General features: G+C 42.2%; 1 protein-coding gene across 1 annotated transcript in view; it reads left to right on the top strand.

Moving 5' to 3' along the window:
• UNC13D (unc-13 homolog D (C. elegans)) overlaps positions 1 to 12994 on the top strand; it is a 74427-nt gene that overhangs the window by 20122 nt on the left and 41311 nt on the right. Inside the window, exons 9-15 of the mRNA XM_015414467.1 lie at positions 2209 to 2313; positions 5320 to 5412; positions 6621 to 6724; positions 8154 to 8271; positions 8724 to 8848; positions 9480 to 9570; positions 10028 to 10084. Of these exons, the coding sequence (XP_015269953.1) occupies positions 2209 to 2313; positions 5320 to 5412; positions 6621 to 6724; positions 8154 to 8271; positions 8724 to 8848; positions 9480 to 9570; positions 10028 to 10084 (693 nt within the window). The remainder of the gene's footprint in view (positions 1 to 2208; positions 2314 to 5319; positions 5413 to 6620; positions 6725 to 8153; positions 8272 to 8723; positions 8849 to 9479; positions 9571 to 10027; positions 10085 to 12994) is intronic.

Raw genomic sequence — 12994 nt, forward strand, 5'->3', positions numbered from 1 at the left:
GGGAGTCAGAAAAACAAAGAGAATGATGATAGGTCAGAAAGAGAGAGGAAGTAACATGCATGGAGGAGTGGAAGAGAGAGTAAGAAAAGGGGGACAGAAGGGAGAAAGAGTATGAGAGATGTAGGGAGAGAGGGAAGGAAGCAAAGGTGTGAGGAATGGGATAACAATCCCGCAAGTTTCTTGTGGGTCTCCACTTGTTTAATGTAATGTCATCTTGAGATCTGTATCTGAAAAATAAGTGAACAGTAATTGGCTCTGGCTCATGTTGAAAGCTATAGTGTTTGCGATGTATATAAATTTACCAGAAATAGTGTTTTTGGTTGTCCAGCTCTTTCATGGTTAATATCCTAATACCTATACTGTTCATTGGGTTTCTGTGATGAAGGCAGACTAGTCTCAAGGTAGGGTTGCCAACTAGGAGCCTGAAGCTCCCCGCCACAGGTAAGAAGAGACCTGGCAACCCTATCTCAAGGTGATGTATAACCAATGCGGTGTAGTGGTTAGAATGCTGAAGTAGGATATGGGAGACCCAGATTCAAACGCTGACTCTGACATGGAAGCTTGCCAGGTGATCTTGGTCCTGTCACTTTCTCTCAGTCTAACCTACTTCACAGAATTGTTATGAGGACAAAATGGAGGGGAGAGAATTAACTACACATCCCTGAACTCCTTGGAGGAAGGGAGGGATAAAATGCACTAAATCAATAGCAGCTGTGGTAGAATCCTATTTCTGTCCTAAAAATCCTGTAACCAGAAAAGAAGAAGAAGAAGAGATTGGATTTATACCCTGCCCTTCACTACCCAAAGGTGTCTCAGAGCGGCTTACAAACTCCTTTCCCTTCCCCTCCCCACAACAGACACCCTGTGAGGTAGGTGGGGCTGAGAGAACTCTTGACAGAAACCGCTATTTTTCAAGAACAGCTCTTATCAGAGCTACAGCTTGCCCAAGGTCATCCAGCAGGTGCAAGTGGAGGAGTGGGGAATCAAACCCGGTTCTCCCAGATTAGAGTCCGTGCACTTAACTACTACACCAAACTGAGTGGGGACCTCAACCAATTAAATAGCATTTAAGTCATTATCTTGATTTTTTAAAAATTACATGATGCAAAATCTTATTGAGGGAATCTGTTAGGGCCTTGAAGAGACACAATTCATTGTGAAATAGCTTGAAATTGTAAGCTATCTGCAGGGTTTAGATTCATATCAGAAAAGACAGCTGCATTTGTTTTTCAACAAATAGAAAGGCTAGAAGTGTTGCACTGTGTATGACTCACAAGCCCTGTAAAAGCCCTAAGATCCAGAATTGTTGCAGGTTGTCACCTTTATCCAGTGAACAAATATAAATCTGCAATTTAAAGCTTTCACTGATCAGTCATTTAATTGGCATGAAAATACACATTGGGTGCGGTCGGACAGCATGCTGGGAGCGGTTCCAATTGCTCCGGTCCCGATGCTTTTTTTTTTTTAACCTGGAGAATCGTTATCACACTCACCTCCTTGTTCCAGATCGCTGTGCAGCCACATCGCTCCCCGCCGTCCACATGCAGGAGCGTGTGTCAGTGTTGGTTTTTTCTCTCAGTTTGGGCATGCACACAGGCGGCCATCTGTAGAATTAAAATTTTCGTGTGTATGCAGAACAGGGATTTCCACTTCAACCCAACTGCTGTAACACTTCCCTTTAAACCTTTACCCTGAAACTGGCTTCCGTGAGATCCTGAACTTGTCTAACCAACAAAACTAGACACCGTTTAAACATTGTATTTAATAACACGGGAGCAGAGCTCTGCCTGTGCGCATACCGCTGATGCTAAAATAAAATGGCGGGCGAAGAGCGGGTGCCTTGGGCTTCCGAGCGGAAGTGGCTCGACACTGCAGGAGCAATCAGACGTCAGAAAAGTGCGGCTAGAACCAGAGAATCAAGAAAACATCACTTGGGGACCCGGTAACAAAATACTCCGTTTTAAAGGGGGGTTGAGCTGGAAAGCGATGGCTGGGGACGGTGCACCGATGTTGGGTGTGTGAACGTGGATATAAAATCCGTTACTGAAGCGTGCCAAAAGCGGACTAAACGGCTCGTCTGAACGCACCCATTCAGGATTATTATGAAATAACATTTGCTTAACAGTCATGCTATATCTGACAGAATTCCGTTCTTTCAAAATTCTTTTTTTCCTTTCTGATGCAAACTTTGACTTCTTGTTTGTACAGGATCTGCATTGCAGAGAAGACCGTTGGCACAATCTGGAACCACGCACAGAAACCTACCCCAACCGAGGACAATGCCGCCTGCAGTTCCTTTTGACTCACAAAAAGGTAGGAGAGGGGTCTACTGACATGAGAAGCTGGGGGGAGGCCTTTCTGCATGTTGCAGTCTTTGAAGGGTAGACTACAGTGGGCATGGCTTTTTGGTTGGAGTGGTCCATGGGGAACAGAATGATTTCATAATGGTTTTGTAATGATTTCACTTGCTATCGTTTGGTTTCTAGGCCCAATTCTAAGTGCTGGTATGGAGCTTCAATGCCCTAAATGGTCTGAGGGCCACACAGCAGCTGAAGGGAACAACTTTTTTAAAAAACCAAGGAGAGCCCAAATGGACTTGGAACGCTGCTGTTCCTGCCTTCCCCCATACCATTTTCCCTGTGCCAGAATAAGGCGGGGGAGGAGTTATTTCCCTGTTTTTACTGTTTCAGATGCACAGAATAATTCACATGGAGCAGAAAAAATGGGGAAATAACTCCCTACCACGGCTGTTTCAGTGTGGGAAAGCTGCTTGTGTGTGTGTGTGTGGGGGGGGTGAGCCCTTCCTCCCACCACACCCACATTCTGAGCCTCTTTGGGCTGTTCTTCATTTTTAAAAAACCTTTCTCTGCAGCCGCTGCATGGCTACAGGGAACACAAGTTGGGTTCCGGGTTAAGTCCAAAGAACCCAGACCTAACTCTTTAAAAACACAGTAGCCCTGGGATACATCAAGACCTGCCTTCTCCCATATCCAAACCTACCAGTTCTTTAAGATTATCCTTCCTGAGAGAAGAAATAAAAGGGACACAAGGGAAGAGAGAATTGACTTTCCAAAAAAGATCCCGGAGAGAGTGAAAAAACTATGGACATACCAATGGTGCAAAGAAAGCCAACATATAAATATGCTAGAAAAACAACATGCAGATATGCTGCTACGGGACAAAAAGTTAAAAGAGTCACAGAAAACAAATTAAATTATACGGAATTTGTATATGTATTGATTGATTCTGTTTTGTTTGTAAATGGATTAATGATATATAATAGACTGAATAGAATAAGTGGAAGTACATCTATTAGAATATAATGAAAATTTTTAAAGGGCATAAAGCTAGAGGTGGTGAATTGAACATGACAAAAATGGTCATAAAATTTTATTTGGTTTGTCTTGTATTGTTTATGTTTTTTGGGTTGTGCTGGTTTATGAATTTAGGGGCGAAGGTATGAATAGGAAGTGAGCATGGGAAAAATGGTCACTAAAAATACTTTGGTTACCCTGTACTGACTTTAATATATTTTTGTTGTTGGTTCAGATATGACATACGGAAAGTGAGGAAAGAAATTTCTAGGCTTTGTATATAGGAAATAACAATGGATATACAGGATGTTGGAAGAACAGGTATATGTGTTTGGAAAGGATAGGTGAGGAAAATTGAATGAATATGAATGAGGGATAGGAAGACTAAGATAATGGAATTAAGTAATTTGAATATGGTAGAATGTGTAGTAAGGTTATCTTGATTTGCTATTGTCCTCAATACGTGTTTGGGTATTGCCAGTTGGGGTTTTTTTGTGTCTTTGAAAGGGAAATGATGGAAAAAGCAGGATCCTTGAAAGTGAAATGATGGAAAGGAATAAGTAGTGTGGTTTAGCATGTAAGCAATAAGGAACTTAATAAGAAGATGGAAGTAAAGAAAATCTATTGTAAAAATTTTTTCCCAAGGGAGCAAATATGAAGGAGGTTTAGGGAAAGGAGAAAGAGAGTAAAAATTAATATTATTGGATGCGTGTAATTTGTGAATCATTAGTGATTGTGTGGAAAATTAGGTAGTTTGAGAACTAGGTTGCGTTGTAAGAATTATGCAAAGTATTAAGGATGAATTATATTAATATCAATGATTGTATTGTAAATTATGTGAAGTATTAAGAATGAATTTTATTGATATTGGTGATTGTAGGTGAATGTACATTATATTGAAAAATCAATAAAAATATATATGAAAAAAAAGATTATCCTTCCTGCTGTGAGTTTACCCTTTGCTTTTTGTATCTTGTTATATGCTGATTTTATTTACTGTACGTGGCTTTCATTTGATAGTTTATAACTTTGGATAATACTGAAAGGTGGGCTACAAATACTTTAAATAAAGTATGTTTTAGAGACACGTGAATAAAATATAATAAGTAAGGAACAGCAGGCTGCCATCTGTTGTACTGATACACCTAGGGCAAAAATCTCTTGCTAAATCTGAACTGTCAAAGAGACTGTCTCTCAAAACAACTGTGTGCTATGTTTCCAGCAAGATTATTCACAAAGGAAACTTCATTTAACGTGAAATACATCTATTACGTGAAGTCAATATATCCATACAATCTGCCATACGAAAATGCAGAAGCCAAAGAATTACTGTACAAAATTAATATACAAAAAGTCCAACACTTTTCCTAGGTAATTTTTCAGTGTTTCAGACCTGGTCCTTCCCCAAAAACAAAAAACTGTAAAAAATACAAAATGCAATAATATGACAAACACTTATTTTAAAAATATTTCATAAGGAATAATAACAATGTTACAAAGAAACCCATTACATGTTGGGCAATGTCTCCTTAACTCTAACTAGCACCCCTAAAGGCTGCTTCAACGTATCAGGACCAAAACATGCCTCAGAGTACCTAGCCTACTGAGTCTATTTCATGGGTCTAAACTGACTACGGCTGGTTGTTCCTTGCTTTAAAGTCTTCGTGGGGAGGGCGGATTATAAATTAATTAAATAAATTTTAAAAATAAAAACAATAAATAAATAAATAAAAGTTGTAGATGTCCTTATGTAATAGATGCATTTCACTTTAAATGAAGTCTCCTTTGTGAATGATCTTGCTGGAAACATAGCACACAGTTGTTTTGAGGTTTGCTGTTCTTTGTAATTTATTACTGTGTGCTGTACTCTTGTTGTAAAGAGACTATCCCAACATTTTCTTGGTATTGTACACAAGTGTGCACAAGTGGGTGAGTTGTTGGTCACACATGGATTATCTCCATTTTCTTTAAGAGCTGAATTCCAGGCTTTATTTCCCTTTTTTAGAGGGCAACCACGGCCAGTAAGACACAGCCAAGCTATACAGTCCAGCGGCACATTCTTCAGCAGCTGGTTTCTTATGAGATTCTTCAGCACCAGGTAAATGGGACAGGGGACAAAAATGGCTCAGGGACACTGAGGCAAAGACTGTGGCAGTAAAGTATAGATTAATCTTCTCAAAATAGGCCAGGTGATATGTTCAACAATGCACCTGTATTTAGTCATGTGCGCCTTTGAGTTCTTCTCTATGGAAGCTCATCCACCACTCCCACTGGAGTGCAGTTGCAACATTTTAGTTAATCTCATGGGGGGGGGGAACCCTCAGAGATTCACAGCAAACTCTTGAGCTGTAGGCTGGCTGTTTAGTAGCTCCACCAACAGAAGTGCATCCACAGATAGGTTTGAGCAGTTGTACAGCATGTAGACAAGAAACAGTGGCACATAGCCCTGACCTGGATAGACCAGGCAAGCCCAATCTTGTCAAATCTTAGAAGCTAAGCAGGGCCAACCCTGGCAAATATTTGGATGGGAGACCTCCAGAGGATACCAGGGCCGGGAGGCCAGAGGCAGGCTTTCAATCCACTTCTCTGAATGTCCTCCATGCCCCAGTAGGAGTCGCAAGAAGTTGCCATGACTTCCAGGCATGGGTGCATACACACACGCGCGCACAAAAATACCAAGAAAGAAAGAGTAGCACATCCAACCCTAGGCTGGAGTAACTTTCTCTAGCCTAATGACCCTTCCTCCAACTGGTAGCTCTTCCATTGCAGGAGATTTAAGTTGGACAAAGGGATCTTAGTTGAAGGAAAGCTTCAGTCTTTGCTCAGTTGAGTGGTAGGATACATTCTGTTACATGTGATGGAGGTGGAAATGAGGTACCATGCCTTTTAAACACCAGAAGGTATGTGCCCAGATACAACAGTCACAATGACTGACTATTGTGAAACGGATCTTAGATATATGATGTGTTATTGGTGACACTGTGAACATTCCTTATCTCCCCTTGTAGTGGTTGTGAAATCTGACCAGTATAAACTATGTTCATGGTCATGTTTACATATCTTGCCTCAGGGCAAATGGCTGGACTCAGTGATTCTTCTGTCTTTTTCATCTAGATATCTTGAGCCAAATCAAAACTAGATATCCTAGATATCTAGGAGCTTAGATATCCTAGATATCTGGGGCCAAATCATAACTGAGTTTCAGTGAGAAAAAAGCATTAAGTGACTGAACTGCTGCAGTCTTGTTCTTTTCTACCTGACCTGTGTGCAGGAGGAAATAAAAAATTTCTCTCTTGTCCTCTGCAGGCTGGCAGCACTTCCTGGGACGGAGAGTTGAGCAAGCATGCCAGTACAATCTTGTATCTACATGCATCTCAGAAAGATCTTTCTAACTTCCATCAGGATATGGCGTGAGTATTCCCTGTGCCTCTCTGTTTGAGAGAGTAGCATCTTCACAAATATGTCTTGAGAGATTACTTCTGGGAGGGGACTTTCTGTTCTGAGCTCTGCTCCTCTGTTCTCTGATTTTTAAGAAACATTGTTATGATTCTTCCTTATTGCATCAAGATGCTGAGAAATAAGTCTGCATATATACCATGTGACTGAGGGATGGTGGCATATGGGTGCGTTCAGACGGGCAGCTAATCCCACCATTAGCCCGGCTCTAATTTGATTCTGATTTTTTAAATCCATCGTTGCATGACCAGACAGCCCCCCGTGAATTGTCTTACTGTGTGCTGCCTCTGCTGTGGATTGTCCAGACGGTGTCCACTGAAGGAGGCATGCACGGTGTGTGGGTTTTTTAAAAGAAAGTTTGTGCAAGCGCATAGGTGTGACATCATGTCCTTGTTTCTCCGTGCATGTGCGGAATCGAGATTTTTTAAAATGGTGCCGTTCGGGATCCTGAACGGGCGCCATTTTTTAATTGCGCGCTGTAACTATCAGACGGGGGAAAGTCCGTGAATGGCCCGTCAGGAACCGAAAACTCCAGTTTTAAAGTACTACCTTTTTAATATGGCTCCGAAGCACGGCAAAATGGGGTGCTCACAGATGAGGTACGTTTCCCAGATGTTGCTGTCTGGAAATTACATCCACCAGGCACTCGTGCATGGCACAGTCTGAACACACCCTATAATGGTAGTGGTTAAGTGTGTGGACTCTAATCTGGGAACACCGGGTTTGATTCCCCACTCCTCCACTTGCACCTGCTGGATGACCTTGGGCAAGCCATAGTTCTGATAAGGGCTGTCCTTGAAAAAGAGCAGTTCTGTCAAGAGCTCTCTCAGCCCCACCCACCTCACAGGGTGTCTGTTGTGGGGAGGGGAAGGGAAAGGAGTTTGTAAGCCGCTCTGAGACACCTTTGGGTAGTGAAGGGCGGGGTATAAATCCAATCTCTTCTCTTCTTCTTCTCTCTTCTGATTTAGATGCCTCTGCTGATCCCTCCCCCCAGATTAGAAACCTATTCATGAGTTTGATTGGTGTTTCTTCTTAACTCATAATTATGTGAACGTGACTCACTCCATGGAACTTCTTATTAATTAGTATATACTGATTTGTGTAATGTCTGCTTCTGTCCCTCACTTTACTATAACAAATTCCAGTTTCTGTGATAATCTGGAGTTTTACTGCTAAGAGAAATTAGGAAAACCAAGACCTAATATGCTTTATTTCCATATGCACATTTTCTGATTGCAGAAAATGAGAGTTCTTTGTTGTCTTAATTTTAATCCCTCTAATTTGGAGGGAATATTGCTGCCTTCTTCTATTTTTATGGCTAGATTCCTCCTATTCATCATCATTTCAATGCTTGGTGTGATTCTTTCCTTCTCTTTGACACAGGAAGTGGTTGGCTTACAGCAAGCTGTACCTGATCTTGGAGTTCAACAGCAACTGTCTACTCCACCAGATTACCAGCATAGAGTACCAATGGGTGCAAGGACGACTAAAACCTGAACAGGTTAAAATCATACCTCAGTCCATAGGACTGGAAGCATATTCCAGTCTAACCAGAGTCAGCCTGAGAAACAATAAAGATTTATATACAAGGGAATTCTACTCAGTTCCTAGTATGTATTTGTTTAGCAACACTGACACAGATTTAATACCAACACTAATGCACAAATTCAGCCACTGTGTGGTGGCATCAGGTTTTTGCCTCCTACTATTGAAAGATTTATATCTGTACTGTACCTTTGCCCAATATGGGAGATCTGTATTGGCTATCTTTGCCTCTAGAAGTGAGGGAAAGCCACATCTGAGTACTTTTTCTTCCTGACCCTAACTCCTGCCCTGCTTGGGCAAGTGCAGGGGACTTTGTGAAAAATGTGAGGGATCTTTGCCGTCAAGAGCTGCTGAACACTGCAGTGTCTCTTCATTAGTGCTAATGTATCCTTTTGCTGCTCTGTTCAGAAAGCAGAATTGGCTGAGTCTTTCCAGTCCCTGCTGGCCTATGGGATCTCTCTTCTCCAGAGGTACCGGATCGTCTTCCCGCTCTCTGCTTCAAACTCTGTACAGAGGCTGCAATCACTGCTCAGGTTTGCCATCTGAATGGTTCTCTATAAATGGAGCTGTGTGCACTCAGTGCTGGGAAATCCCCTATGTTCTTTGCTAAGAGAAGCTGGATTCAATAAGCACATGTCAGTTTACTGATTTATTATGTTTTTGCTAGTCACAGGTTAGAACAAGGGATATGGGGAAGTGAAGCCTAGCCTTATAACCACTGGCACTCTTATCCACTTGTCTGACTTTTTTCCAATACTGACTATCCTAATTATAGAAATATGCACAAGTTTTGGGCTTTCCATTGGTAGGGCTGACTCTCACCATTTCCCCCCAGCCTGCAAGTCCATCCGCTCTCAGGATATATTCTGTTCTAGCAGGTTATGGGATATTGTGTCTAGAATCAGTCCTGGATAGTCCTGGATTGTCCCTGTGCTGCTGAGAGAATGCTGGGTCTATTCCAGCAGGGTGAAAGCTTGACAGTGGAAGCTTTCCCCATTGCTGCAAAGTTCAGCTATTGAATCTCTGTCTATCACAACAGTATGAAAAACACAGGAGCCCAGCCAAAAGAGGAGTGACCAACTTATTTTGTGGGATATGGGAAAGAAGAACCAGAAACACTAGATCTTAAATACATTATTTTAGCAATGGTTTTCATCTTTGCAGGCTCTTGGTTCAGATTTGTAAAATGAAAGCCTTCAGAGAACTTTGTACTGTGACCCCTGATCTTCAACAAATGGTGACCGAGGCACTCAAGGTACACAGCCATGGAGGTGTCTTAATGCTCTTGCTTCCCAAGCCCGTTAGTTCAGTCCCTTCATGAGGCCTTGAGAATCCCTATGTTCTTTCTTTCAGCAGTCAAGTGAAACTGGGAAAAGGAGGGACATTCATCCTCTTCCAAACTGGCCATGGTTGCTGGCCTTGGATTGCCACTTCCTGCCTCTATAGAGAAATGTATGGGGCACTTTTTCTTCTGCGGACAATGCTGTATTTCATGGGATTGCTCCTATCTAGTTTTAATCCTAGTCCACTCTCTGTGTCCTATATACCATTGTTGGACATCTGGCATGATGCAACTTCTGACATCAGGCCAAATAATTATTTATTCATATGTGAGTAGTGTTTGCCCATTCCCCTCATGAGGGTTTTAAATGTGGTCTGAAGCTTGCAGAATGCTGCTGCAGTGCTTTTCATTCCATGTCCTGTTTTCTTAGTCAGGAACAGCAGAATGGTTTCAGATGAAGAAACAACACCTGAAGCCAATGGTCAAGGTAAATCTCTCTTTCCATTCGGGTTGCCATGGGCTGCAGGCTTGTGAATCCCATTGTGACAGGTCTTTTCTACAAGATTAGGAGACCCACACAGCCTCCAATGATTTTGGGGGAACTAGGTTTGTTTTAAACTACAAACCTTTCCCTCAGTTACCAGGTGTTCTAAAGGTGGCAAGTGTATAGGCTTTGGGCTCACTGCTGTGAGGTAAGTTTTGTGGCGAGCAAATAGAATATGGAGATTACTGAGGCAGGAATGGTATATGAACAAGGCAGAAGATTTATTACAAGTTGCTTTCAAAGAACAGGCCAGCAGCACAGGTCTTCAGATAGTCAGAGGAGAAACCCAGCTGAGGACATAAATTTAAGCTTGTTATGGCTTCAGAATGCAATTTGAATTTTCTTTAATACTGTCAGACGTTTACTGATTAGCCATTAGGTTGGATCCTCTCACACACAGGATACCACCCACACCAGCCTGCCCTTTCCTAAGAGAGAAAGACTAAATGGTACAGAGTCTGCTCATTGCCAGAGATAGGCCTAACAATCAGGTACTTTATTCTTTCTCAGAAGTAGAGCAAAACCACTTCTGCCGCACTACCAAGCAGAGCTACCCTTCACTCTCTGTCTGCTCTTTTCCTGAGTCTGACCTGAGCTGTCATTGCTCTCTCACTCAGGCCCAATCTGCATTTAGCATTTGCTCAGTTGTTTTACCAAACCCACACTGGAACAGGAAAAGATGCAGTTCAAAACCACATTCAGCTACCCCGGGCCAACACCGTACAGACTGCAGAGTCCCAATGGCCATAAAACAGCCATAAATCTATGCAGACAGCCACAATAAAACCAGAGATCAAACAAAGTGAAAGCAGCATGCAGTCTGGACACTGCCATATAATGCGACACTCAGTCAAAGTGAAAGTGGCATGCAATGTAGACGGGAATTTCTGTTCCAGTGTCGGTTTGGTATAACAGCGGAGCAAATGCTAGATGCAGACTGGGCCTCAGGCAGAGCTGACTGAATTCCTGATGTGCTCCCTCCAACATTCCATCCCATTTCTGAAAAGTGTTTGGATGCTGGAACAGCACTCCCATACTTACCCAACCCACACTGGAACAGAAATTCCCATCTACATTGCATGCCATTTTCACTTTAATTGATTGTCGAATTTTATAGCAGCGTCCAGACTGCATGCTGCTTTCACTTTGTTTGATCTCTGGTTTTATGGTGGCTGTCTGCATAGATTTATGGCCGTTTTATGGCCATTGGGGAGGTGACTCTGCAGTCAGTACGGCATTAACCTGGGGTATTTGAATGTGGTTTTGAGCCGCATTTTTTCTGTTCCAGTGTGGGTTTGGTACAACAATGGAGCAAATACTAGATGCAGATTGGGCCATAGGCTCAAGTGAGTGTCTGTTTTTCCCTTCAGGGGCAGGGCAGCCTCCTGTCTGTCACACCCATAGATTCTAGGATGGCCACACCAGTCCATTTGCATTTGCCAAACTTTCCTTATTCCAGCCACAGCTATGAAAGAAATGGTTCACACACTGCATTTCTTGTTCAGGAAGGCAATTCAACCAAATAAGCAGTCATGTAAGCTAATACAATGTAAACAAATGTAATCTGAGATGCCATGGATATGGCCAGCAGCAGCAACTTACTTTGAGAGACATCAGATCATTTCTCTTCCAGTCACACCAAGCACAGAAATTTTGGCTGGCTGTATCTGTGATAGCTATTATCTATATATTCTAGACACACATTCAAAGACCTGTTACAGAATTCTAATATCCATATAATTAAACCAGATGTTGTTTCCTGAAATTGTTCAAAGAAAAATAAAGGGGGGGGGGAGAGAAACATCTTCATTATTTTGTCCAAATGTATAAAAGAAATCATTATTAAATAAAAAATGATTCTATTAAAGATAAAGTTACCTTGTCAACTTATAATTGGACTCCTGGTATTAGTGATGGGCCATATGGTCTTTGGTTGTAAAGTTTTTACCCATCATTTGTATGTATAGTGGGCAAGCTGATACAGTCTGATTTTAGACAAAGCAATTTTTAATCAGGAAAGTTTAAACACGTGTACACCTTAATAAATATTTGTACTTTTTCATATGTATCTGTGATAGCCCACATCACTGATTGATTGCATTTGCCTGTCACAAGCTACCATTGGGCATGACCACAGCTTGTTGTCATGCTTGCATGCTCTCTTTACTGCTCCTGCTTTCTTTTGCACATGGAGCTTGCTTCAAAAACATCCTGATTAAATCAAGCTCCAGTTCGCCTTGTAGCCTGAATACAGGTACCTCAGCAAATGGTTTAGTCTCTATAAATCAGGGTTCTGTACCCCAGTTTAGAATCCCGGAACATTGGAGTAAACAGGGCTGATTTGCCATCCCACATGGATTTGGATGTCAGGGCGATTTGGAGCTTGAGCAGGCCAGAAAGCTTTGAGTCAAGCTTTGTACATGAAGGGGGAGCAAGGGGAGCATGTGAGCATGGAAACAGGCTGTGTCCATGCCCAGTCTTGGTAGGATCTCAACTTGTAATGATATCTTTATGCAGGCTACATGTTTATTCAGACGAACAGGCCCTTGGGGAACACCGAGATAGTTTGGCTGGATGGATGAGAAATATCTCGTGTAAAAAATCCCCACTAAGTTACTTGAGCCCAGATTTTCTGTAACAAGAGCCATTATGGGTCCTTCCACTTTGCTGTTTCATTGGTGCTGAAGTGTTGACATCCTGGCAACCCTGTTTCACAGCTGAGCTGTGGTGCTCAAAACACTGCAACTCATTTTATGGGGGCTGGGGAAAGCCCATTAAAGGACTAAACAGGGTCAGGATATGAAGATTAGCTTCTCTCCTTCTCCAGAGTGGCTGTGGGAAGTGTGTCCACAT

Source organism: Gekko japonicus, unplaced genomic scaffold (genome assembly GCF_001447785.1).
Source record: "Gekko japonicus isolate JY-2015 unplaced genomic scaffold, Gekko_japonicus_V1.1 scaffold277, whole genome shotgun sequence".
Classification (NCBI taxonomy): Eukaryota; Metazoa; Chordata; class Lepidosauria; order Squamata; family Gekkonidae; genus Gekko; species Gekko japonicus.